The 26,400-nt window shown below is 54.0% G+C and overlaps 1 protein-coding gene across 4 annotated transcripts; it reads left to right on the top strand.

Annotated features, from left to right (window-relative positions):
- RRBP1 (ribosome binding protein 1) lies at positions 1–22,996 on the top strand. 4 transcript variants are annotated; one of them, XM_041424082.1, is made up of 22 exons: positions 1–112; positions 5,540–6,241; positions 9,002–9,150; positions 9,346–9,468; positions 10,247–10,399; positions 10,890–11,008; positions 11,765–11,918; positions 13,549–13,687; positions 14,035–14,222; positions 14,386–14,423; positions 15,572–15,662; positions 16,235–16,327; positions 16,667–16,759; positions 16,862–16,942; positions 17,039–17,128; positions 17,547–17,639; positions 18,534–18,605; positions 18,780–18,875; positions 19,324–19,407; positions 20,926–21,009; positions 21,470–21,568; positions 22,432–22,996. In XM_041424082.1, exons 2-22 carry the CDS (start codon positions 5,560–5,562, stop codon positions 22,468–22,470), a joined length of 2,760 nt encoding a protein of 919 aa, XP_041280016.1. In that variant the 5' UTR covers positions 1–112; positions 5,540–5,559; the 3' UTR covers positions 22,471–22,996. The 4 variants fall into 4 exon arrangements, with proteins under 4 accessions (XP_041280016.1, XP_041280018.1, XP_041280015.1 ...); XM_041424084.1 differs by lacking the exon at positions 1–112 and adding an exon at positions 22,008–22,151 and having other exon boundaries at positions 5,269–6,241; XM_041424081.1 differs by lacking the exon at positions 1–112 and having other exon boundaries at positions 5,269–6,241.
- Positions 22,997–26,400: the final 3,404 nt, after the last annotated feature.

Genomic DNA, 26,400 nt, shown 5'->3' with positions numbered 1-26,400 from the left:
GGACGCCACGGGGCGGGGCGGGACGCGGCGGCCGAGCCCGGCGAGACAGCGGCGGAAAGTGCCACGACTCCACACGGCCGCGGCGGCGAGGAGGGACCGCGACCCGGCACGGGTGGGTAGGGGCGGCGGCAGCCCTTCCTTCCCCCGGCCCCTTCCCCGGCCACCGCTTCCGCGATCCCCCCGCCCCGCGCTGCCGGCGGGACCCCCCGGCCGGCGCTGCCGCGGCGCTCGGAGCGGGGCGGGAGCCCCGAGGCGCGGCCCCGGCGCGGAGCCGTGTCCCGCGGGCGGCGGCGGCGGTGCCGGCGCGGGGTCCGGTCCGTGCGGCGGGGCCGGGGGGATGAATGGCCCTGAGCGCGGAATGGCGGCGGCGCGGGCAGGGCGAGGGCCGGGCCCCGCGCTGCCCCCGGCCCCCATCGCCGGCCGGATGACAATTGCTAATCTGATTAACCGCGCTCGCAGAAGGTCCCGGCGCTCGGGCCGCTGTCCCTTGTCCGCCTTCTTTCCTTAACTGAGCCCCCCCGACGAAACTCTGCTGGCGCCCGGAGACCCCCGGCAGCGCGGAGCTTTTAGACAGAGGCACCGATCCCACAGGCGGAGATCCCCGCCCGCCGTGGGCTCTCTCCCGGCGGGACACGAGCAGCCTTGCCGGGGTCTGCCCGCTCCTCGCCCCGCCGGGGAAGCGGTCCAGCGGAAGAGCGTGTGCTGCACACGTGGCTGAGCGGGACGGAGAAGTGTCCGCGCCTGGAATGCCAGCTCTCACCTTCGTCGAAGCCCTGCGCCAGCGGGAATTGGCTGGAAGGAGTCGAGGCTACCTGGGATGTGAGCCCCAGGGAGGAGCTGATGAGGACCGGCCGTGAAATGCCTCTTCGGGCCAGGGAGGGGAGAGAAAATTTCTAATAGCCGCTGCAGAGTTTAGTCAAGCTGCAGCTGTGTTGTGGTGCTGTTACACTCTTCTCCTATATATACGTGTATTTTCTGCCTGTTTTCTCACTCCTGGGCTGAGGAAGGGAGCTGGCAGCACTGCTGGCAAGCACAAGCCAGCTGGCTGCTGCTGCCAGAGCTAATGGAGCACTGAGACACGTTCAATTAAGTCGAGCTGTAACTGTTGACGATGGGCTGATCTGGAGTTGCTGTGTGGAGTAGCACATGCTGCTGGGAGGCTGGAAGTGCACAGTCACTTACACAGAAAATGTATTTAAACAGAGGCTGCTGGCATCGTGGGCAGGATCTGCTCACGGTGTGCAGGCTTTTCTCGTTTGTTTTTAATTTTTGTCTCTATTGCAGCAGGGTGGAGAGAAAAACTCCAGGAGAAGTATCTGGTGATTGTTTTTTTATCTGCTGGCAGTGCTGTTGCTGATCAAGCCTCCCAGTTCCCTCGTCCTTGCCCTTTCCCTCCTTTTTTTTAAGCTGCTGGGATATGTAGAGGAAGGGATGCTGCAGGAGCTTCACAGGCAGGCATTGCTGTGGGTTATGCAGAGCCCATCTCTGTGAACCCAGCTCTCTCTCTGCCCTCTGGCCCCTCCTGCATTGCTCTAAACTGAGATGCCACCTTCACACCGTGGCAGAGTGGAAGCCTTGGGTTGCAGGGGGTCAGTGTCCTGCTTGCAAAGAGCATTTTTTCCTGCCTGCAGCACCTGTCGACACCAGGAGGAGATAACATGTATTTTCCTTTGGCTGTGGGAAGAAATAAGATCTCTGTAGTTACTGCACAACCTGACTCTTCCGTTGCTCCTCCCCACCTGTTGTTTGGCCTGAGTGATTTAAATGAGGGTTTGGTGGAGGGCTGCGTTTTAAAGATGCTGAATTCCCATGGATTTCATGTATGGTCACAGAGGGGAGGACAGGCTGAACAGGTGGCACCGTTCCAGCCTGGTTTTTGACACAGCTGTCAGTGACAAATGTGACCACAAGTCACTGAGCGTGGCCCTGGTGCTGTCGTGTCACATGTCTGGGGGTTGGTTCATCCTGGAAATCGTTTAGTGCTGAAAAACCAGAAGGCTGAGTGCTTTTCTGGTTCTACTTCCTTAGGGCGAGTTGGACTTTGGCTCAGGTCAAACAGAGGTGGCTGCATGTGCAGGGAGGTGAGGGAGGTCAGGTCTCTTGGGCTGTTGTCTGGGATTTTGGGAAGCTTGATGGATAACAAGAAAAAGCCACAGGACTGGAAGAGTCAGAGCACAGCGTTTCAGCCAGCTCCTTTGCGTGAGAAGGCCAGGTGAATACCAAGTGAAGTTGTTCACTTTATTCCTGTTCTGATGGTGGGGAAAGGCTTTACCTGGACCAGCTGTTTTGGGGAAGGAGTTTGTGTGTGGAGATAAGAGATGGTTTCTGCTGTTTTGGCTGGGAGAGGAGTGGAGGATGCTCTGGAAACCTCATGGAAGTAAATGTGCTCAGTGTTGCATGTGAACCTGATTTTTTGAGCATGAACTCTGATGACTGCTGGTGTCCACTCCCTTCCTGGGCACACAGCCCTCTGCCAGGCAGATGGAAAAATGCCATCATGGGAGTGATGCCCCATGGAGGACCAGAAGCTGCAGGAGAGAGGATCCTGAAGTCTTTAAACCTCTCCAAAGCCTGGCTGTCAAGCTGAACATGTGAGACTACCTTTGGTGCCCTGTTTTGCCATGTCCTGGCTAAGACTTTGTCCAGGTGGGAAGCACGGAGGGTTTTCCTGCCATAGGGCGCGCGTGCTTGCGAGTGGGATGTGCAAATCCAGGAGCAAAGTTCCAGCCCTCAGAAGGGCAAAGGTGGCAAGGTCAGGAAATGTCAAAGCAGAGCTTCTCTCCTGGGTGCTAACACCGTGGCATAAATGCTTCTGGCATCTCTGCACCAGGAACTTCCTGTAGGAAGACTTTTCCTTATCCCCCAAATGCCAAGGGCAGCCTGGCTTGATTTAAGCCTGTGTGGCTGTCTGTGCCCCGTTGGAGAGATGGGCTCTTCCCTGAACAAGTTGCTGGGCTGGTCGTGCCAAGTCCCGACCACAGGAGGAACCCTACAGGTAGAACTGGCTCCTCGGAGCCAGCGCAGGGCTGCAGGGCACAGGGACAGCACCGAGGTTTGCCATGGGGTGCTGCTGGCAGGGATCAGTTCCTGGCTGGCACCTCTGTCTCCTTCCTGTGGATCAACTGGCTCCTCGGAGCCAGCGCAGGGCTGCAGGGCACAGGGACAGCCCCGAGGTTTGCCATGGGGTTCTGCTGGCACTTCTGTCCTCGGGAACACCGTGGCATTCCCCTGGTCGAGCGGTGGGAGCTTGGATGGCTTCTCTGAGCATCTCAGCTGCTTTGTTCCTGTATTGCTTTTGGTCTGGAGGGGGTTTTGTTCCTGTATTGCTTTTGGTCTGGAGGGGGTTGCTGGGGTGCTTTTGTTTTGCTAGGAAGGACTTTAGTGCTCATTTACATCCTTATCTCACCCTGGCTTTAAAGCAGGAGGCAAGGTACAGGCAGCTTTAACTGCAGCCCATGGTGCTGGGTGAGGCTCTCTGCGAGGGACAGAGGGTATGGGGCTCTGGAAGGGCTTCTGGGGACAGTCCTGTGCGGTAAGGAGTGGGCAGGCACACGGCTCTGGTGCCATGATGCCACATCCAGCACTGCCATTTTACCCACCGCACCCCCCCCCATCCTCTCATCCATCCTCCCTAGTGGAGATTAGGATTTCTTGCCCCATTCCCATCCCCTGTGGGCTCCATCAAGCTGCTTTGGAGGGTGGCAGTACCAGCTGGTGGGGTTGGAGTGCATTTGTCAGCACTTGGGGATGCCCTTGCCCCTAGGTGGAGAAGCAGATTTTTATAGAGAATTGAATTGAAACTGTGGTTCTGTGAGGTCAGGAAGGGCTTATTTTTACAAATGTGTTGGGGTTGCTGGGTGAGGAATGTAGGTCACCTTGTTCTGGCCCTAAAACAGCTCCTGGGTGCTTTGGTATAGCCCTAAACCCAGCACAAGATCGTGGGTGTGTGTTCTCCAGCCCTGCTTTTTATTTACTGACAGGGAGAGGAATTCCAGTCCTTTTCACACTGTGGGTTAGGAATTACCTGTCTCTCCTGGTTGGGACCATCCCAAAGCAGTGCTCCCTAGTCAGGGGACACTGACTTGGCACCAGATGTGCTGGGATAGAGTGGGCTGAGGCCATTTAAGTGCAAAATGGCCAGGGGAGGTGTGAAATAGTAATAAGTGATGCCTGCAGTATCAGCTGGGATCTCCAGCAGTGCCCTGGGGTAGAAAATTGGCCCTGACAGGGCTGGCTGGTTCCAGCTGGCATGGAGAACCCTCCTGCCTGCCAGCTTCTCTCTCTGCTGCTTTACCTTGGAGAGGTGGGCAGGGAGTGCTGGGCTAGAACATCCTTTCCCAGGCAGATTGGGTATCTCCAGTGGGAGATTTGCAGCTCCTCCCAGCTCTGCAGCCCCTGCTTGGGTGCTGGAGAAGAGTTTTCACTGCACTGTCCCCACCTTGAGCAGCTTTGAGCTGCACGTTCAAGTTTGCTGCTCCAGCTCTTAGAAAGGAAGGGCCTCCGAGGTGTCTCCCTGCAAGCACTGAGGTTTGAAAATATGCTGATCTGCTTAGTTTTATTCTTATTTTTGCCTCCTCCCCTTCCAGCCCGTCCCTCCCTTCCTCCCTCCCTCCTCGACCCACACCCCCTTAAAGAGGAAATTCGATAATGTCAGCAGTTAATGGTGGGGATGGGAACTCCTGGTAGCTGAGGACTTCCTGCATTTTGCTCGTTCTGTTTTGAGTAACAGTGATGAGGAACCACAGCCATGGCAACTCCTGGAAAATGTCCCTTCCCAGATTAACTGCCTGACACCAGCATCTGGGGGACTCTGAGCCACCTCAGAGCCACATGGAAGTGATGCCCTGGTGGATGAAACGCGTGGATGGGCCAGCAAAAATTAGCTTTGAAACCAGGATAGGTTCAAGTAGCCATTAAGAGGAGTGGAGATGGCAGCATCTTTCCCCAGATGTGGCTGAACCCTGCTTGCCAGAGCTCAGAGCAGGCAGTGTGGTCTCTGCTGCTGCTCAGCAGGGAAAGGGAAGAGGGAAGGGCTGCTGCAAAGCTTTCTCCTCCCAGGGGGATATTTTATACCGAAGATGACACCTGGATATGCATGTGGGGGCAGTGAAAAAGCCAGGTGCTCCAGGGAAAGCCCAGATTTTGACTAGCCTGCTCCCAGCAGTCTGAAAGTGGGCTCTCTTACTGCTGCAGGTGTGGCTTAAGGTCATACAGAACCACCCCACTGGACATAGAATGAGGCTCATGGCTGTCTCTGATTGCATCCCTGTTTTTATTTCCTTCTCTTTGGTTCTGCTGGACATGAAATTTAGTCACTGAGGTACAACTGGACCCCTGTGCATGAGCAGTGTAGCAGAGGAGCACAAACTCGGGGGTGTGCAGGCAGGTCAGCCTGAGCCATGTGGATCTGGAGTGTTCCTCTTCCCAGCGCACGGTGCCATTGGAAGGCACAGTTGCCCGTGTGAAGATCCCTCTCAGAAAAGCCATTGCATTTCTTTCCTCCCCTGCTGCCCCTAACTGTTGTCCCGGTGTCTTGCAGGCACAGAAGAGTGAGGCAGGATGGATGTGTATGACCCTCAGACGCTGGGTGTTATGGTCTTTGGAGGCTTCATGGTGATCTCAGCCATCGGGATCTTCCTGGTGTCCACCTTCTCCATGAAGGAGACGTCTTACGAGGAAGCCTTGGCCAAGCAACGCAAGGAGCTTGAGAAGACCCAGCAGCAGAAATTGGAGAAAAAGAAGAAAGAGAAACCAGTTGAGAAGAAAGGGAAAGCGAAGAAAAAGGAAGAGAAACCGAATGGAAAGATCCCAGAGCAGCAGCTTACTCAGGAAGTGACGGACCCTCCCAAGGAGGTGGCTCCTGAGCCTGCCGTGGTGCCTGAGCCTGTGGCAGTTGAGACTCCAATTGCAGCGGTGGCAGTTGCCCCCCAGGAAAAGGAGAAACCCATTCCGTCGCCTAAGGAGAAGAGGAAGAAGGAGAAGAAGGTGGCAAAGGTAGAGCCAGCTCCTAGCCCGGTGTTGGCTCCACCCCCTGTCAGCGTGCCCAAAAGTTCTCCCGTCCGGGAGGTGGCTCCTAAGGAGGTGCCCGTTGTGGCAGTGCCCCCAGTTGGCACTCAGCAAAGCGCTCCGGTCATCAGCTCTGTCACTGTCAAGAAAAGCGAGGCTCTCCCAGCCCAGGAGGACCAGAAGCATGATGGACCTGCCAAGAAGAAGGCTGCATCCAAGAAGAAGAGTGAGCCAGGTGAGGCCAAATTCCTCTGCCTGTATCCCTTTGGTCCAGCACGGGTGTTGGAGAGTTTCAGGTTCCTCTGGGCTTTGTGTTGTGTGCTCTGCAGGTGGGAGTGAATGAGAGCTGCGTGTCCCTGTCCTGGGAGAGGGACAGCTGCCAAGGTGCTGCACATCTGGGTGGGAAGCCAGGATGAGGTGTTTTCCCATAGAACCCTGACTGTTAAAAGTACAGAGGAGCTCTCCCACACTTCTCAGTGGAGCTGGGTCACTGCTAGTGTTTCCTCTTCCTGTGGTGGAGGTGAAGAAGGATGCTTCAAGCAGAGAGGATTGATGGAGTTTCAGACTGCAGGGGATTGATTGTAGAGTAATTAGAGGGAAGTGACTTTGGTTCTCCCACAGGGAAGGGAAAACTTACCCATCATCAGTTGTGCCTTACTTGTTTGACTCAGAGGTGGAAAGATCAGGTGGTCCTGAACTCTGCAGGGTATAAAAAAGGTGTAGGGAGGGGAAAATCAGCTCTCTTGCTGGATTCTTGCCTCTCATTGTACCAGTGGGAACAGTTTGGGATTTATTTTTGGTTAAGTGATAATTACAGGCACTAAAAATGTGAGTGCTTTCAGACCTGTGGAAGGGTTCCCTTGTGGACACATGGCAGAAATCTCTCAGGTGTTCTCAAAGATGTCATGTGATGTGCATAGATTTCTTTCTTTCTTTAGCAAAAAAACCCCAACCCACTAAACTAAAAGATCTTGCTGCCCTTCTGCAGCACATCCAAACCTGCTGTGCAGCCTGGCAGTTTCCACACCCACGTTTTGGAAGAGGCCCTGCTACTCAGCAGGGCATTTGCAGCTGCTGGGTTTCAAAGATGGGTTAAACCCCTTGAATCTGGTTTTCTGAGGGAAGGATTTTACTGAAGACCATCTCCACGTGGTGATGGGGTTTGGAATGACTGGAGAAGCTGCTCTTGGAGGTTATTGCAGGGGTGGTGGGCTTGGGGAAACTGGAGGTGACTGGTTTGTTGTGTGCACCCATGTGAAAAACACACAAATCCAAGCTGTAACAGCTGTGGGAATGTGGCTGGGAGATGGCCTTTCAGCATTTGTTAAGTTGGGAGGTTTTTGGGTGCTCCAAACTTAGATTCCCTTGGGTATGAATTGCCAGTCCTGCATGTCCTGAAAGTGAAGAGTGATGTCTTAGCTGCTCCTGTGGGATTCTGCAAAGGAAAGCTCTTGGTAGGATTTGTGCCATGAAGCCAACTGGAGTTTGACCAACGTGTTTTCTGCAGCTGTGGTCTCTCCTCCTCAAATGCAAAGAAACAAATTATTCTGTGGCAGATAAAAATGGGTGTTTAGGGTGTTCCAGGACACGTCCTCAGCAGTGAAGCAGATGGCAAACCTGACAGGAATGGCTTGGGGTATTTTTCTCCTGCGACTCCACCTGGAGAGAGGCGGAATTCCGTTCGGTGTGTCCCTGCACGCAGCAGGGCTGAGCCAGGGGATGCCATGTGCTATCCTGCAGCCCTGCAGTTGCCAGCGTGAGTAAAGTGTGAGCCAAGCCCCAGGCCCTGGTGGCACAAAGGGGTGGAGCTGCTGGGAAGTGGCTGTGGCTGGGGACACAGACACGGCTGCTGGCAGGGCTTGGCGCTGCCGTTCCAAATGGATCTACCAGAGATCACTTAGCAGTTACTGTCACTGGCCAGACAGACTCGACTTGGGAAAACTAATTTATTCCCCATTAAAATAGATGAGAAACAGATTTTATTTTAGAAGTGAAAACAATGCCTTCCCCCCCGCAGCGCTTATTCCCAGGCTCAACTTCACTCCTTTGCTCCTGACTCCTCTGCCTCCCATCCCTGAGTGGTGCAGGAGGATGGGGACAGTTTGTTACAGCCACCCTCTGCAAGATCTTTCCTCCTCACACCTTTCCCCTGCTCCAGTGTGGGGCCTTCCATGGGCTGCAGTCCTTGGGAGGAGCCTTGTCCAGCATGGGGTCCATCCTCTGGGGGAGAATCTCTGCTCCAGCACCTGCGGCACCTCTTCCTCCTTCTTTGAACCTTGCTGCTTGGAGCATCCAAAGCTTTGTATTCAAGAGACTCTGGTGTTAATGACTTCAGGGGCTCTGGAGCTACTGGACTCCAAACTGCTTTTCCTTCTGTGGTTTTCTAGGAAGAGGAGCCCACAGGGCCATAGATACACACAGGAACCCCTAAACCACTGCCTCTGTGTATCGTGACCATGGGCACTGAGGTCCTACAACAGCATCATGGTCCTTGATGCCCCCTGGCTTTCCCAGGTTAGCAGGGGAAGGGTTGGAGTCATATTGTCCCTTAGCAAAGAGCTGGAACAAACTTGGCTGGTGAAAGGTGGGAGATGACATTGCTGTCACCAGCACCACTGCATGGAGTGACATCCTTCCGCAAGGTTGTGTTTTGGTGTGGTCCAGCTTCTGGTGCCTGACATGTCTGAGCCCCCTGGCATTGGCAAAGCACTCCCAGCTCCTGCTGAGAGTCTCTCCATTTGGTAGAGGGTGATGGCAGGTGCTGGGACCAGTTGTTGGGCCAGGCAGAGGTGACAGCTGACTCAAGGAGCACGTGTGTGGTGTCATCTCCAGCACTTTTCTTACTATTCTCATTCAGAGAAGTACCAAATGTGACTCTGGAAATCAGGGTAGATGATGGTTTGAGATGGCAGCTGTGGGCTTGAAGCCAGCTGAGATGATACAATATTTCTGCTGCTGTCCCCAGAAGTCCTAATCCCTCCTCTCTCCTCCCTAGCACCTACAGATTCGGATGGGGCCCTGTACCTGCCCTACAAGACACTGGTGTCCACAGTCAGCAGCATGGTGTTCAGTGAGGGGGAGGCCCAGCAGCTCATCGAGATCCTGACGGAGAAAGCAGGAATCATCCAGGACACCTGGCACACGGTAGGGCTCTGCTGACCTCAGGAAGTGCAAGGGGAGGAAAGGCACCCCATTTTCAGGCAGGCTGGCCCTGAGGGTGTCTGGGAGAACAGAGCTGATTTTTCCCCTGGAGCAGAGGGCAGGATGTCGTGTGTGTGGGGTGGAGGGGATGGCTCTGAAGGTGGTGGTCCCCACTGATGTGCCACCCCGTGCTGGCAGGCCACGCAGAAGGGTGACCCGGTTGCTGTCCTGAAACGCCAGCTGGAGGAGAAGGAGAAGCAGCTCTCTGCTGAGCAGGAGGATGCAGCTGCTGCCAGGAACAAACTGCGGGAGCTGAGCAAGGTAAGCCCTGGGTGGCCCTCCTGGCATCCCCGGTGTGGCCTCTGCTCATGGTGGCTCTCCATGTGCCTCCTGCTCCCCACATCTCAGCCCGCTGTGGGGCTCTTTGGACCCTTCACCTGTTGGCTGTTTTCTTCCCAGAAAGCAGAGGAGATTCCCCCCCTGTCCTCCTCTCTTGGGCCTGCTCCAGTTTGGGGAGGTGCCAGCCAAAAGAACCACAGGGTAGTGCCCATTGGCAGCCATGGGAGAAGCAGGGGAAAACCCTTTCTGTGAGACATTGCAGCTTTCTTCTCCTTCAGGGAGAAAAGCAAATCCTTCCTCGTTTCAGCTCCCCTGAGCTGAGATGGTGCCTTTGTAAGGAATCTGATCCTATTTACTGTGCCCTTCTCTGACTCAGTCCCCTGCCCCCACCTCTTTTTGGGTGTTGAAGGCAGAACAGATCCCTGCCACGCTGAACTTGTGGCTGTCAAGTCCATCTCCTTAATCTTCCTGCTTTGCCCCAAATGTTGTGTGATGTTATTTATCCTGGGGGAGGAAAATAAAATTCCAGGCTGTCTTACTCCTTTCTCTTAGCTGGCCCAGCATGGAACAACAGTGGCATCCAGTGGCCACAGAGCCCAAAACAAAATGCAGGAGGAAATGTAAGTGCTAAACGTACCTGGGTGTGGGGGCAGCAATGAAAGGGCTAAACTTTGTAGTCTGCTGAGCTAGGAGACCACATCCTCTTAAAACGGGGAGACTTGTGCTCTGAGGACTAACTGGGAGCCTCCTTTCCTGGCAGGAGCTGGCAGCCGAGCGGACCAAGGCGGTGGCCGTGGAGGGCAAGCTGAAGGAGCAGCTGCTGGCCCGCGAGCGGGAGATCGTGGCGGTGCAGGCGCGCATGCAGGCCAGCTACCAGGACCATGTCAGCGAGACCCAGCAGCTCCAGGGCAAGGTGAGCCCTAGGCTGTGCTCTGCACCTGCCTCTTTCCTCTGCCAGGTGGCTGCTGGTGGCACATGTGTGACATTCTGGAGAAGGCTGAGCTGTGGGAGGGGGCCAGAGCCTCGGGAAGGGGCGAGACCCTGCGGTGCTCCTGAGCCATGGTGCTGAATTTCCCCCCAAAACCCCTTTAAGGCCCCCCTAAACATCCCTTAAACTCTCCCAAATCCCTTCCCAAACTCCTTCAGGTACCCCCACACCCCTCTAAGACCCACTTAATAACGCCAAAACTCCCCAAATACGCCCCCAATCCCTTAAGCCCCCTCCAAACCTATTTGGAGAAGAGGCACATTGGAGCATCTTCATGGGATGTCACACCCCTGAGGGCTGTCAGCATCAGCACACACTCTCCTGCATCGCCAGTGCCTCCTGCTCATCTCCTGGGCTTTGACAGGGGCAGCAGAAGGGCTGGTGGTGGCATTAACCCCTTGTTGGGCTCCTCTAGATCCGGACCCTGCAGGAACAGCTGGAGAACGGCCCCAACACCCAGCTGGCTCGCCTGCAGCAGGAGAACTCCATCCTGAGGGATGCCCTCAACCAGGCCACCAGCCAGATGGAAAGCAAGTAAGGCTGGGAGGAGGGGCAGAGCCTGGGGCTGCCCTCTGGCAGACCTTGGCTTGACCACCCCCTTTCCCAAAGGTACTTTTACAGACATCCCATCTAGCTGGAGGTGGAGGAGGGAATGAGGGAGGAAGAGCTTGCCAAATGGCTTTTGGGGGTACACCAGGAGAAACAAGGGTGTTCTTCCCAAGTGAAAGGGCAGGGAATCCCTCTCTCCTTTGGGATCACCTGTGCTGATGCCAGATCCAACAGGCAGTGGAGGGGGGAGAGTGCATCAGAAGGCACTGTGGTGTTTTTCCTCCATAGGGGAGCTCATACTCTCAAACTTGAGAAGAAATGCAGCCAGCTCATTGATGGGAGTGATGTTGCAGAGAACAGAACAAATAGGAGCTAGGTGGAAGAATTTCACACTCCTTTTTATAGACAGTCTGAAATGACTGGTGATTAACAGCAGGCAAATAATTACAGAGTGGACTCCAGCTGTAGTGCTTCCTCTTGTGTCTGGGAACACAGATCCATGTGTCCTCTACTTCATAAGAAAGGAATGTCTCCTGTGACTGAAACAGGACTTCTAAAAAGTGATTTGTTGGCTCTTTCCACCCCCTCCCTGAAGGACCAGGAGTGTCCTAGAAACAGGCAAACAAAGTTCACCATTTCAAGTCCTGTATCAGGCCCACAGGAGGATGTGTTTCCCCCGACCAGCACCAGGGAGGCTTGGCCGGCCTGTGAGCTGAAATAACCCTGCTTCTGTTGCTGCAGGCAAAATGCTGAGCTGGCCAAGTTGAGGCAGGAGTGCAGCAAGCTGATGAAAGAGCTGTCTGAGAAGTCAGAGGTGCTGCAGCAAGAGGAGCAGCAGAGGAAGAGCTGGGAGATCAAAGCGGCGGCCTCGGAGAAGCGAATCGAGCAGCTGCAGGTCAGGCAGGCACTGGCAAACCCTCTCCCCTAGCAGAGCTGGGTGCTGAATGGCAGGGGATCCATGCACTTGGCCATGGGAAGGGCTAGGAGGGACATGAATATCCATGGTTGGGAGGAAGCTGCCTGGCAGGCTTGCTAATTTCTCTCCAGCTTGTCACATTCCCTGTGTCCCTTGTGCAGCATCACCATCAGAGCCCAGGGAGCAGGATGCCCTGGTTGAAGCCATTCTTCTGCAGGTGCTCTTTTCTCTCAAACTCAGATGGTTTTTAAGCTTGTTGCTCTCTCTCCCTGCTGTGGGAGATGGAGCTTGTGGCTTTATTAGTTGCCTGCAGGGAGTGGCTGGGTTTGGGGTTTTAGGGGTGTTGAAAGGACACCTCCCAAGGAGAGCTTCTGACACACAGAGGTGTGTTGCTGGCAGGCAGGCTGTACTCACACAGGGAAGAGCATCTTCTTGGATGTTGACAGTGCTCCTGCTGGGATCCTGCTGGGATGTTGCTAAGCTGTGTGCTGGGAGCATTAATCTCGGTGTGACAGACAGGGTGAGGGATGTCTCTGAATTGCTCTGGCCTCTTCAGGAAGGGGCTGTGGTGGAAGAGACCTTTATCTGCACATGCCAAAATAGTTTTGTAGAGGAATTCCTAGAGCAAGGGGCCTTCCATATCCTTGCTTTTAATTTTTTGTGTGCCTGAGGATATAGCTCTCATTTTGGTGGGCTGCATTTGGCTCCTCCTGCTTTTGCAGGTGAGGGGCAAGGAGGGTGATGTGAGCTCACAGCTGGTGTGAAGGCAGGAGCTGCCTCTCTGACTCAAAGCAGGAGCTCCTAGACATGCTTTTTGGAGAACTCCAGGGCTGTCAGCTCACTGTACACCTTAATGCTAATTAAATAAATCACACTAAAGTCAGGGATGTGCTTAAGGTGCTAGGGAGAATGTGTTCCACAGTAACACCTGGAGCTCTGAGCTGGAGGATATTGAGTCAAATCCTCAAAAACCAGAGTGGCTCTGCTTTCCTGGTGGTGCTGAAAGCATCCCTTGGACAGAGACAGGCCTGCTGGTTTACCTTTTCCTGTCCCCTCCATGCAAAGCAATTTTTCTCCCTCTGCAAGAATGATACTTTTACCTGTAAAGCTGCAACTCATCCTCCTCCTCCTTTGCCTTCCCCCTCAGAACGCCTGCCTTTGCCAGCCTCTTCCTTGCTGCTTTCCATGATGGAAAATAAAAAGTATTCCCTGGCCCAAACTGCACAGACAGTTCCTCCTCCTGTGGAAACGTGGTTGGGTGTCTGTGTTCTGCAGAGCCCCGTGCCAGCACCTCTCCCTGCGGGGCTGGGGCAGTTTGAACCGGGGCTCTGGGAGATTTTTCAGAGCTCTCCAGAGGAGAGGTTGGCCATGGAATTGGCCCAGGACCGAGGCATTTGGGTATTGTCTACTTCCCAATGTGAGGGCTGGCACGGGATAAAGTGTGAGCACAACATGGGGCGCTTCATGTGCAGGGGGAGCTTGGCAGGAGGATGACTTTAATCCCCCGAAACACAGCTTAAAAATAAGGTCATGTGACACATGAAGCTTTGCTTCAAGCTGTCTGGGATGTCTGTCAGGCTCCAGGAAACCTTCTCTTCCTGCCCTGCAGGCTTACCAACGGGAGGCAGAGGTGATGCTGCAGAAGAGGCTGGATGAGGTCAGCGACGAGCTCCGCAAAACCCAGAGCAGCTACAAGAGCCTGTTGGCAGATGCAGAAAAGACCAAAGGGCAGCAGCAGAGCATTGCTGGTGAGGAACTGGGATCAGCATGGTGAGGGCTCTAGGGCAGACAAGAGACTTTGAGAGCTTGGAGGAACCAGTTGGGGCAGGACAAAGAGATCCTGGGATGAGTTAGGCTGCCTGGTGTTGCTGTGAGCAAGACATGGGCTGGTCCGTGGTTCTGTCCCAGGGTGTTACTCCAAGGCCTCTCTCCCATGCTGGCCTGCATCCCTGCCTTCCCTTTCTGTGCCTCCTCAAAGCATCCTTGGCCAAGGAAGGCTTCTTTGGCTAAGATCCTGCATGGACAGAGCAGGGTGGGGAGTCTCCAGGTTTGTTTGCACCTGCCCTACTGTGTTTGTCACCCTTCCCTCCACCAGAGCTGCAGGCCAAGCTGCTGAGCTCCGAGGCAGAGGTTAAAAGTAAGCTGCTGGAGTTGGACAGTGTGAAAGGGAAACTGCAGGATGCCAGCTCGGAGAATGCAAAGCTTCTGGAGAGGATCAAGTCCATCGAAGCTCTGCTGGAGGCGGGCCAGATGCGGGAGGCAGAAAAAGACAGAGACCTGCAGGTTGTGTGCTCGTTTAATTGGGCTGGGAGGAGGGCAGTGGGTGACACTACTTACACAATCCCCGAGTTTTCCTTGCTCTGGGATCCTCTCTGGGATGCCACAGGAAGGGCTGACCTGTATCACATGCCTGGGGCAGGTCATCAAAGTGCTTTTTTTCTTCCAGGCAGCCAATGAAGCAGAAATGAAGCAGCTGCAGTCAAGGTGGGTCCAGGTGCACATCTTGCAGTGCCACCTCCAGCTTGCTGTCCATGTGTCCCAGCTTCCTTGAGCCTGTACAGGGCTGAGGGCTTCCTGCCTTCTAGGCAAGCTTGGGGCTGTCCAGCTGGGAAGTCAAGGTCAATCCTGGCCAACAGTGTTGTTTAAAATAATGATTGGCTCTGGTGCTGGCCCCATATGAGAGCCAGTCCATTCTGAAGTAGGACTGAGTTGCTGGCAGGCACATGGAGTCTGACCACTCCTACAGAACAGGAGGTTCTGCTGCTGTTGGTGCTGGGTGTGGGATGTCTCTGGTGCAAGTCCCTGCTCAAGGCTGGGCCAGCCAGAGGAAGTTTTTTAAAGATGTTCCAGGTATCTCCAGGGATGGAGATTCACCACCACTCTGGGTTCCTATTCCAGTGTTTGATAACCTCTTCCCCCACCCCCTAGCACAGAAGGGTTTCCTGGCATTTAACTGGAGTTTCCCATGTCATGAATCCTGCTTATTATTCCTTGTCCATGCGCTGGGCACCTCCAAGAAGGCTCTGCATGGGGGGAAGATTTCTCAGATACCCCCACTGCCAGCAAGCATCCAGCATCCCTCTAAAGAAGGCAGCTGTTGAGTTGTCCTGAGACCCCAAGAGACTTGTGTAGTTCTTCTCAAGGACCTGAACCTTGGTTTGCTCAAACTGAGGGTCCCTTCAGGGCAGATGGGGGATCTGAGGGTGTGGAGGGAACCTGCAGCTTTCTGCTGTCTGGTTGGCAGCCCTGATTTAGGGTTACTCAAGACAGTGGGATGATACTTTCAAATGCAGAACTGTGGGCTCTCTCAGCCTGAATAGTCACGGATGGGAGCAGCCCCAGTTGTGCAAGCCAGAATTCCTGGCCTTTGCATCAGGTTGCTTCTTCCTCTTTTTGTGTGTGTACAGCCAGCCAGTTAAGTGATTGCTTTTTATTGCTGGTAAGGGGGTAGAAAACCAGATCCCACTCCAGCATTGCCATGGCTGTGGTTTTTAGTCCTGCTCCCTCTTCCTCCTGCTGTGTGTAGATCCCAGAGCAGACCAGGATAGGAAGGGCTGTGTCTCCATCTCGGGAGCTTGCTGCCCGTGAGGGAGGTGACTGCTCAGGCTCACTCCTGCATCCTGCCCTTCCAGACTCCAGGAGAAGACAAACCAGCTCTCAGCCTTGGAAAGGGAAGCCACACAGCTGCGGGAGGCAGTGGAGCAACAGAAGGTGAAAAACAACGTGAGTGAGTGACAGACAACCCGGGTCACCTACTGATGGCTCCAGGGTGTGGCCAGAGGCTCTTCCAGCCCCACGGAGCCCTGGAGGGGCTCATCTGCCAGAGAGCAGGAATGCCTCAGGGCTGCCTGAGGTGACATGTCTGTCCCTTGTTCTCTTGGAAGGTTTAGGACCTGGTAAGCCAGAGAGATCCTACCCTGGTAGGGCCAAGGCAATCTCTGAGAAGGCTCCTTCACACTTCCTGCTCCTCTGCTCCTTATCCCTCTACTGCAAGGTGGTGTCACTTGTGTGGAGGCCACCTTGCATTCCCTGCACTTGGCCTGTGTCCCCTGCAGGCATCCTGAGCTTGCTTCTGGAGCTCCTGTCCCATCCAGGGCACTGCCAGAGCAGTGGGGTGTGTGGAGCCACTGAAAAGACTGGGGAGACAGGAATGCTTATAGACATGGGATGGAAGACTCCTGACCAAACCCAGTTCCCTAAGCAGTGGCTTGGAAATCCCCTGCAGTGCCAGCAAGCAGCTTTGTGGCCCTTGGCACGGCGTGTGGCTTATTGCCCTCTCTGTGTGGTCTCCACAGGACCTTCGGAAAAAGAACTGGAAGGCGATGGAAGCGCTGACCACGGTGGAGAAGGCGTGTGAGGAAAAACTGCTTGCTGCTACGAAAGCAAAGGTGAGCCTGGCATTGCCCTGGTGTTGGAAGGAAACATTCAGCTTCCCCAAGCCAGCAGGGAGGCCTGCCCTGGGTTGCCTGCCTGCTTAGGAAGAGTGCTGGCCCAACTCTTCTGCAAGTTTCTCCAACATTTTTCTTGAGGGCAGTGCATCCCTGGTACTGGTCATGGCTGGGGAAGCAGGGATGTGGTTGAACTGGAAGCGATGCTTTTGTGGTTCCCAGCACCAGCAGTTTTCTGTGTTGGCTGGTTTCCCCAGCCCTGTAGGCACAGAAAGGCAGGACCAGTGTTGTCAGCCTGGCCAGCAGACCTCCATCCATTGCAGTTTGTCCCTCTTTCAGGAAGAGCTGGCCCAACAGCTGGACGCGCTCCAGACGCGAACCAAGCAGACGCTGCTCTCCGCCCTCCCGGGAGTCACCGTGTCCTCACAGCAGGTGGGACAGGCTTCCTCAGACCTCCCCAGAGCCTCTCCACATGGGAAGGAGAGAGGTCTAAGCATCCTCCTTCTTTCTTGTTCTCTTTTATTCCAAACTCAGGACTATGACACGTGGCTACAGGAGTTTAAGGAGAAGACCGTGGGTGTGCTAAAGCAGCAGATGGTCACAACAGAGCCACCAGTAAGTGATGGCTGGAAAGTGGAGGGGTGAGGTGTGCTGGAGGGTCACATGTTCTATCTTTTCATCTCTCCCTCCTTTCTTTCCCTCTCGTTTTAGGATTCAGCTCTTAAATTAAAAGAGGCAGAGGAAGCGCAAAGCACTTTACAGGCAGAGTGTGAGCAGTACAGAACGATCCTCGCAGAGACCGTAAGTTCCTGCCCTTTGCACTGTGTTGGCTTCCCACTGGAAACCCCTCTGGAGAGGTCTCCTGTCAGCCCAGGCTGCCCATGAGCTGAGGGTGGGCATCCCTTGCTGTGTTGGGGGAGCTGCTGTGTGGTAGAGTGTTTGTCAGTGAGACACAGGAACAGGATAAAGGTGAATTTCTAGAGCTCTTCTTCAGAATTGTGTTGGAAACCTTGCTGTTGGTGATGGAATGAGACACAGCAAGGGCTCTGATGAACAGGGTGGTCGAGCCAGAATAGGGATTAGGAGCCCCCAGCACCACCTGATTCTAATTCTGTCACCTGTTGTTTGGCCCAAATCCTTGGAGAGGCTTTTGAGGCTTCCAACCCTTGCACTGCTCAGCCTGCTGGGGGTTTGGGCTCAGCTGAGGCTTTGCCCACAGGAGGGGATGCTGCGAAACCTGCAGAAGAGCGTGGAGGAGGAGGAGCAGGTGTGGAAGGCAAAGCTCACAGCCTCTGAGGAGGAGCTTCAAAAGGTGGGTGTTGCTGACACAGCTGGGTTTGGTGCTCCTGCAGCTGGACTTCCAGGAGAAGGGGATCTTTCGGCTATAAATTGGTTGGTGGCCCTCAGTTGTGAACACTGAGACCTAGGAACTTCCTTTTCTCCCCAAATCTACCCCTCCTGTCACCAAGCCAGCTGACAAAAAGCCCACCTCATGTAGAATATTCCCTCCTGAATGCAGAACTGAGATGGAGCTGTTTTCCATGGTCTGGCTGCTCCCCATCCATCACGTGGGGTTTTGGAGTTCACTGGCACTGCAGGGAGGTGGGGGAAGCTGTTGTACAAGAGATGTTTGATTTGTCAGCCCACTGCTGGCTCCTGCAGCGCCAGCACTGCTGAGGGCTGGTGTGGGATTGCACAGGGTGACGTGGCTGCTGCTGGTGTTTCTGATGGGAAGAACGTCTGGTGCCTAGGGCAGCTCCCAGAGCAATTCTGCCTCTCAGTGGAGAGGAGGTGAATTCCTTCTTTCCAAAAACTTCAGCATCTTCAGAGTCCTCTTCAAAAACCAGCCTGTGTTTAAGTGCTTTTTCTGGCAGCTTGGCCTCTCTTAATAACGAAGTCCATGCCACGTCATTGGAAAATTGCTGCTTCCAGAACAAAAAGTGCTTTCAGCAGGAAGCTTGTGCCGAGTCTCATGATGGTTTCTCGGGTGTTGAAACCTGACTGCAGCCACCTGAAATGCTGCAGGCAGCAGCTGTTGCCTTGCTCCACCATTTATGACCTGTGTGTGTTAGCCTTGTCCTCCCTGGGAAGGAGAGCTCTTCCCTGGAGCTCCCCTTGGATGGGTACAGGATGAAGTGGGAAGAGTGGGAGTCAAACAGCAGCCAGTTTTTGATTGCTCAGTGTCCTCTGATCCTTTCTGCTTCAGTCACACCTGCAGCTGAAATCCCTGGAAGGCATGGTGGAGAAGTTGAAAGCAGATGTGCAGAGCACAGATCAGGTGAGGATTTTTGGGGAGGGGAGGTCTCTGCACGGGTGCCAGAGAGGCGCACACTGTGCTTGGGTTGAGTCAGGCCCCATCTCCTGACTTGCCTTGGGGAGGGCAGGCTTTAGCCATAGGGTGTTTGGACCTCACACATTCAACCCCCTCCTGCTTTCCTCTCTTTTAATGCAGCTAAAGGAATACACCTCTCTTCTGGAAACACAACTGGAAAATCACTTGGAGACAGCCAGCTCCGAGCGCCAGAACTACACAAAAGAAGTTGAAGCTGTAAGTGTGGAGGCTGCTGCCTTCTTCAGCTTTTTCTAACCCTGACTCCCCTCCCATGCACGTTTTGAGGGTTTGGGAAGTGCCCTAGGGATCTGCAGCGTTGCAAAGAAAGAGGAAAACAGATGGAGCTGGTTGCTCCAGTCTGGGTTGTAGGCTCCTAAAGCCAAGAACCGTGGGCAAGGTGATGGGTCAGGGAGATCTCTGTGGAGGTGCTCTCTGCTGCTCCTGGGTGGCCTGTGTGGTTTCTGTGGCTCAAGTGAGACAGACCTGTCCCACGGCTGTATTTGCTTGAGCAGGCATCAGCAGGCACATCAGCCTGTGATGACACCATGACCTCTTTGGGAAGATGTTGCTTCATAAAAAAGCTTACTTGGGCCAAAGAGTTCCTAAACCAAGTGCATAAAAGGAGTTGTTTTTTTTTTTTTTCCTTTCTTTTCCTCCTTGGCAGTTGAGGCAGCTCTTGTCAGAGTCCCAGGAGCAGCTGGAGGCAGCAAAGACTGAAACACAGAAGCAGAGCAAGGAGCTGGCCCTGGTAAGGAGGGACCCTGGGAACGCCTTGCTGGGTCCTTGGGGCTGGCTTGCAAAGCAGCTGTGGGGCCAGCACCCTTCCTGTGGGCTGAGGGAGGGCAGGAAGGCACAGCCTTTGATGGGCTAGCCTGGTGCTGCTGGGGACCACACGTTCAGAGGCAATTGCTGGGACCCAGGAGGAGATTTTTATTTGCTTGTCTTTCCTCCTGTGATGGGGTGGGAAGGAAGGGAGAGCAGCAAGGCTTGCTCAAGCTGGTGTGTAGCAGAAAAACCCAGCTGTCCCACCACTGGACACTTGTCAGCACAACACCACCCTGAGGCAGGGGTTTGGGTACCCATCCATCCATCCATCCATCCATCCATCCATCCATCCATCCATTCATCCATGTCTGAGCAGATAAGATAGAATCATTTGCTCTGCACCCCTGGGAGCTGTTGAGCCTGCAGCTGCCCAGGTCAGATACCACTGTCCTGCTCTGGCAGAAACTGAGTGGTTTCCCAAGCATTCCAGCTTGTGTCCAAGCCAAAAAGCTGGCAGGCTCTCTGTAGGCCCCTGTGGCTCGTGGGAAGGCTGTGGCACAGGGATGTGTCACTGAGCCAGGCTTGCTGCTCATCCCTCAGGTCAGGCAGCAGCTGAATGAGGCAAAGAGCCACGTACAGGAGGGAGGAGTAGTGGGGTTACAAGCTGAGCCAAGTGCAGCCCTCAAGGTTAGGGTGCTGAGGCCACTGGGGAGGCTCTGACCCTGAACCATGTCCCATGTCCTGTGTCACCATCACTCACCACATGGAGAACTGCACACAACTCTGCTCAGGGCTGTCTCAGCTGTGCTGTGTCCCGTCCTCTGCTGGGGAGCAGCCAGCCCAGCACCCCCTGTTGGAATCCTGGATGCTGAGAATGCATTAACCATGTGTCCTTTCCCATAGCAGTTGGCTTTCACCAGGCTGTTCCCCTTGGGAGCCCTCTGGCAAGCCTTGGGGGATGCAGGCAGGACATGCTGGGAGCCCTTGGGCCAGCACTGCCATGTGACAGTGCCCTGTGGGGTTCAGAGTCTCCTCAGGAAGGGGACAACACCCTGACAGAGCTGTGCCAGGATCCCTTCCCAGCCAGGGAGGATTAGGATTACAGAGGCTCCATAAATGCTGCTGCAGCTGGGCTGAGGGCATTAGCAGCAGCTGTTCCCTTGCAGGCTGACACCTCTGACCAGTGGCAGTGCTCTGTCTTTCTCCTTTAATCCTGTTAACTGTGGAGCCTTCTCCCAGTCATGGGGGCGTGCCAGGCACATCTTTCTCTATGGGATGCCTCTCATCCCACACCCCAGCTGGTGAGCAAACAAAATTGGGCAGTGCTGAGCCAGGCCCCAGCCTTGCCATCAGCAATCTCCCTGCAGAGGGGGGATGCTTGTAGGTATTGCCCTGCGGTGCTGTGGGGAAAGCTTCTGTTTTTATTTCTTCTGTCCAGCCCAGCTCTCTTGAATCTTTTTTAAATGTTATTTCTGGGTGTTTTCCCCTCTTCTCAACACAGTTGAAAACCCAGCTGGAGCAGAACGAAACGCTGGCAGAGAAGGAGCAAATGCTGCGGCAAAAGCTGGCACGGGAGCTGGAGGAGGTGGGTGTGGGCGAGGAGGATGCCAGGGTCTGCAAAGCCCTCCTGGATTCTTGGCTGCTAATGAAGCCTAAGAATTAATTTGTAGAATTAATCTGAAGGCTTTTCCCCATCACTGTCCACACCTCAGACATCACTGTGAGACGTTCCCTCCCACATCTGAAGGCCTTCTACAGCAGCTGTGCTAAAGCCATGTGGCATCTCTGGCCGTTCAAACTCAGCTCTCCCAATCCCCCCATGTCTTGTGCCAGCTTTTTCCTTGGAGGGTTACAAGCTTGAGCTGGGTTTCCTGCTGCTCCAAGTGAGAAATGCCATCTCCCTGGTGGAAGCAATGCCTTGTGTGCCTGCACCACCCAAGTCCTGAGCAGGACACAGCCAGCGGGCACTCGGGGATGGCTGGAGCAGGATGTGTGGGAGATGCTGGCACCATTGGCTCTGTGCTCACTGAGTGTGTCCTTTCCAGGCCCAGAGCTTGGCACGCAGCTTGCAGGCAGAGCTGGAAAAGCTGAGACTGGCTGAACATGCAGCAGCTTCAGACAAGGAGGAGGCCCAGCATCTCGAGGTGAGTTGGCTGTGCCATGACAAATTCACGAGCGAGCAGGACTGCGGGCACGATTTATCATTTCTGAGGATTGGGGAGCGAGGCCCATCCCATGGTTCCCCTGCAGGAGAGGGCTGAGAGCTCCAGTGGGGCTGAAGGACAGCAGGGCCACAGCCACTGCATCCCTGCAGGCTGAGATCAGTGTGATGCCCTCAGCAAACACTCACAGGCTGGGCTTTTTACACACTGGGAAACCATCCAGTCCTAGCCCACGGCATCTCCAGGGAGCCAGAGAGAGCTCTGGGGTGCCAGTTCTCCTTGTTGAGGTGGGAACTGGGTGTTCCCCTGGCCTGTGGTCACTGAGACAGCTTAATGTAGACCCGAGGTGTTTTGAAGGGGGGAAGGTCACCAGCTGGCAAAGGGAGGCTCAGGCAGGTGCCTTCTTTTGACTGCCATGTAGGAAAGACTTGAAAAAGAAAAAAAATTAACAAAGGACCTGGGCCAGGCAGCAACCAAACTACAGGAGCTACTGAAGGTTTCCCAGGACCAACTGGCCAAAGAGAGAGAAATGGTGAAGAAGTTGAAAGAACAGCTTCAGGAAATGGTACTGGTGGTGGCCATGTCCCTCCCCTTGATGCTGGTGGAGGTCCTGGGGCAGTGTGCAGCAGGCAGGGGTTTAATAGTGGAGGCAAGGTGGTCCTTGCTGCCAGAAACCGTTTGGGTTGCTTTTGGGAAACGCTGAGACCACATGAGATGGTGGTCAAGGTCCTCCCTGCCCCACAGGCAGGACCTGGCCCATCTGTGACATGCTTTGGGCCTTGAGCTGCCATGGGAATAAGGATGAGGCCCAGCTGAGTAACCCACTTCTTTTTTTTGTTCTCCAGGGGAAAGAGGACAGTTCAAAGGAAGGGACTTCAGTTTGATGAGTCTTCACCTTGGACCTTACAGTTAACTTACCAAAATGCCTTACACATTCCTAAAAATAAAAAATTTATGCTAAATTTACTGTAGATAAAACATACAAGCCATTAGTGACCCAAAACCTAGTTTTGAAACTTACAAGAAAACATAAAAAAAAAAAAAATCCAAAAAACCAACCAGTAAACACTGCAGTTTGTAAGAAACTCTTCATACTGTTTTGTACAACTCTTCGTTTCCTGGGGAGCTGCTGTGGCCACGCTGGGCACACCCTGGGGCTTCACCCTCCTGTTCCAGCAGAACTCACCAGTGTGTGAAAAGGGAAGACTGTGTTTGTACATCAACCAGTGCAATTATAATTATATATTTTTTCCTTTTTTTTTCTTTTCTTTTTTTCTTTTTTTTTTGTTTTTTTTGAGTGAAAGGAGTGTGAAAGTAAGACCCGCCATGGAAGGATGCCCTCTCGGGTGGGTGGCTCTTGGCACGTGTATTTCTGGGTGTCCATGCAATTAAAATGACGTAGTGAAGAGAGTTTGTTCTTGCTTTATTTTTCTTGGAGGTTTGTTTGTGTTGGGTTTTTTAAGTTTGCAAGCCAGGTAGGGCTTTGGGGTCACTGAAGAAGGACTTTGCTTTGGTCAGCAGCTGTATCACAGAAGCCATCCCTTTTTTATTCACAAGCAAAGGAGAGAAACTATTCGTTCCCATTGATGGTCCAGGGCTGGCCTCCCTGTGTGGGGTTTGGCAGAGGGATTGACACTTTTGCCATGGCAGTAGGGGCATGGTGGGGACAGGACCATTCCTCCTACTTGCATTAAACCTTAGTGCTCCTCTGTAATCTGTCCCTGTGGGTGCTGTGTGGTGGTGGTGGCCCTTGGACACTGGCAGGCTCTCTAGCCCTCTGCTATCCCTTCTTGTTGCTTTCCTTTTTCTTTTTTCTTTCTTTTTTTAAATTGTTCTTTTATTATTCTTTTTTTCCTTTCTTTTTTATTTTCAAGCTGGTTTCTTAGGAAATGGCAGAGGCCACGTGACGGCTTGGTGTGTGTCTCCCCACAATAAAGCTGCTGAGCCCAGTGCTGACACCAGCAGTCTTTGAGAGAGGGGAGGAAAAAGGCCCCTCGGCCCCTCCAGTGCCTGCAAAGAGCCAAGGCCAGGAAGGAGGATGAGGGGCAGACCTGCTTCCATTTAGTTCCAGGGGAAGGCCAGTGTGTGACCAACCCCTGCACTGCACCCCTGAGACTCCACAGGACTGGGACATCCTGTCCTTCCCTCAGCGCTGTGGCTTTTGGGGCCATGATGAAAGGTGGGGGAGGGCTGTGTGTGACTCAGCCAGGACCAGGTAAGAAAAAGGGCCAAGAAAACGGGGAACTGAGAGCCACCCTTGTGTGTGTCCCCATTCCCTGTCCCAGCACAGGTGGCAGAGGGGGCTCTCTCCCCATCCTAGAGGGACAAACTCAGGAAGCAGACCTTTGCCCCACAGCCAGGGTGAGCCTGTGGTTTATCTTCCTGGACTTTGTGGCACATGTAGAGGAACGCATGAACCAAGGGCCACTGCTGACCTCAGCCTGTCAGCACTGTCACCTGCCCCAGCCCAGCATGCCTGACCTGTTGGATGGGAGCTCTCCAAAAGCGAGGGAATGCCTGCCTTGTGTCAGGATTGCACAAAACCCCCACCCAACCCAGAGGCAGGAGGGAGCTGTGCAGCTTGGCAGGGTGGCTCTCACCCCAGGAGCCACGGGAGGAAGGGCCCCGCAGCCGCAGGTGCCGGGAAGTGACGCGGTTCCTTTGGTTTTGCAGTTTTTTTTTTTTTGCTTTTGCAACAATTCTTTCTTTATTGTGAGCTGCTGTGCACAGACAGCAGACAGCCAGGCCTGCCCACAGAAGCAGTAGGAGACCCCAGCACAGCCAGTGCAGGAAGGGCGGTCGGTGCTCCAAGGGCAGCACGGAGCAGGTTGGCTCCAGTGGGGCTCCAAAGGCTGCCCCAGAGCAGGTCCAGTGTCCCCAGCCCCAGGGCACACGATGCCCTTCTGGCACACAACACCCAGCTGGCTGTTCTAGGAACACAGCAAAGAACTGTTCTTGTGAAGCAAAGCAGAAATAAAATAACTCCTTTTGGGGAAAGACTTTTGGACTTTTTTACACCTGGAATGGTAATGTTGCCGTGTTTTAATTCCCTTGGCACCTTGATGGAAGGGTAAGGACATCCTGAGGGGCCAGGAGAAAGCCACACCTTGCCCAAGAGCAGATGGAGCTGAGGCCTGGCCAGCCCCTGCTTTGCCCACAGCTGGTGGGATTTTGCCATGTGCCCCCCCAGAGTCACCTCCTTTCCTCCAGGAGACACCCAGGCTTGGTGCTTGCCAAGCCATGATGCAGAGCACCCAGCACTGCAGGCAGGTACCTTCATTGATAAAGATCAAGAAGTTGCTCAGCTGGAGTGACTTGGAATAAGAACTCTGGATCCTTCTGCTGATTCAGCCATGCCTGGAATTACCTTTCAGCCTGGGTACCTGGGCTTATCAAGGCACAGTTGAAGACACTCAATTTAACCCTCCTTGTAAATTACATTTACACTGCCTGCTGTTTACACTTAGGCTTGAATTATCAGTCTCCATTTCCTGTTCTCATCTTCTCACAGGCCAAATGGACAAAATATGGCTTTCAGGAAACCACTGCCTGCATGTGTACTTCAATATGTTCACACTACCTGAGGAAGTCCTGCTGAGCTTGTGTGACTGAGCTGCCTCCCTCAGCGGAACTCCTTCACCTTTTTCTTCATGTGCCCCTGTTAGGAAGTGATTTCCCCCACCAGCAACCAGCCAAGTTATAGGAAGCATTCATCATGTTGTCTCTCTTTTCTTGTCTTGCCTTCTCAGAAGGTCAGGGTGATTTGAGAGAAATCTTAAAAAGTCACAAGAGTTTCATCCCCTCGAAAAGCAGAACAATGCTGAGAGGGGAAGTTTGGCCAGCAAACCCCACCATGTGGACAAGCCCACAGCACCGTAGCTCTGATGATTAAGTTACTGTTAGTTCTGGAGCACAAGGCTCAATATACTTTGGGACTTCCTGTGAGGGTCCTAAAAGCTCTCAAATGGGCTGAAGCTATAGCACCACACCCAGCCAAGGCCCAAAGTGTCACCTCTTATCTGGGACTAAGGTACTTTGAACCCAAGTCCTTGATCCAAGGGCTTTCACATTGTGGGAAATGCTCTCCTACCTTAGAGGTCTAACATCCTTCCTCTTTTGCAGTATCTCCTGCTCAATTTTCTGACCAAGGAAGAAAATCTCAGACAGAAGTGACCACAGCATCACCTGGGCTAGATAAAGATGCCTGCAGCCTGGAGGCACCAGCTATCAGCTGGATCTGGGCTAGGAGTTGCCTGTTTGTCAGGCAGCACCACTCCCAGTGTGTCACACTGGTTTCCTTATCTCCAGGTGGACTTTGGACAGAGATCAGTACTGCAGACACCCGGGCAAGGAGGAGCTGTTTATGAGGATCATTACACACTTGGGTGAGGCCCCAGTTGACTGATAGGCTAGAAGCCCCAGCAGAATCCAGGCCAGTTTGCTTTGCTCAGTATCAGGAAGCTGCACTCCAGTGGGTCCCTTTGCATCAGAAAACCTTGAGCTCGCAGCCCTGTGACCCGCGTGGGTGCCAAGTCAGAGCAGTCAGTCAATGCCTGTCTTTAATGAAGGGTTTTAAGCACTCAGCCTGGCCAGAGCGGGCACATGCTGAGTTAGGTAATGGCCTGTTACTGCCCTGGCCCCCAGACACAGCAGCACAGCCAGGCACTGAGGGGACACAGCAGCTTTCTGTCCCTGCACAGCTGGGAACAGCTCAGGGAGGAAGGGCCATCCTGTGACTGCCCTGGCTCCATGGGCCTGGCCAGAGAAAGCTCCCTCAGTCCTCACAGGGAATGCAGTGCAGAACAACCAACACA

The sequence above is a fragment of the Onychostruthus taczanowskii genome, unplaced genomic scaffold (assembly GCF_017590055.1).
Source record: "Onychostruthus taczanowskii isolate IOZ18803 unplaced genomic scaffold, ASM1759005v1 scaffold80, whole genome shotgun sequence".
Taxonomy (NCBI): domain Eukaryota; kingdom Metazoa; phylum Chordata; class Aves; order Passeriformes; family Passeridae; genus Onychostruthus; species Onychostruthus taczanowskii.
This window is presented reverse-complemented; position numbering and strand designations above follow the sequence as displayed.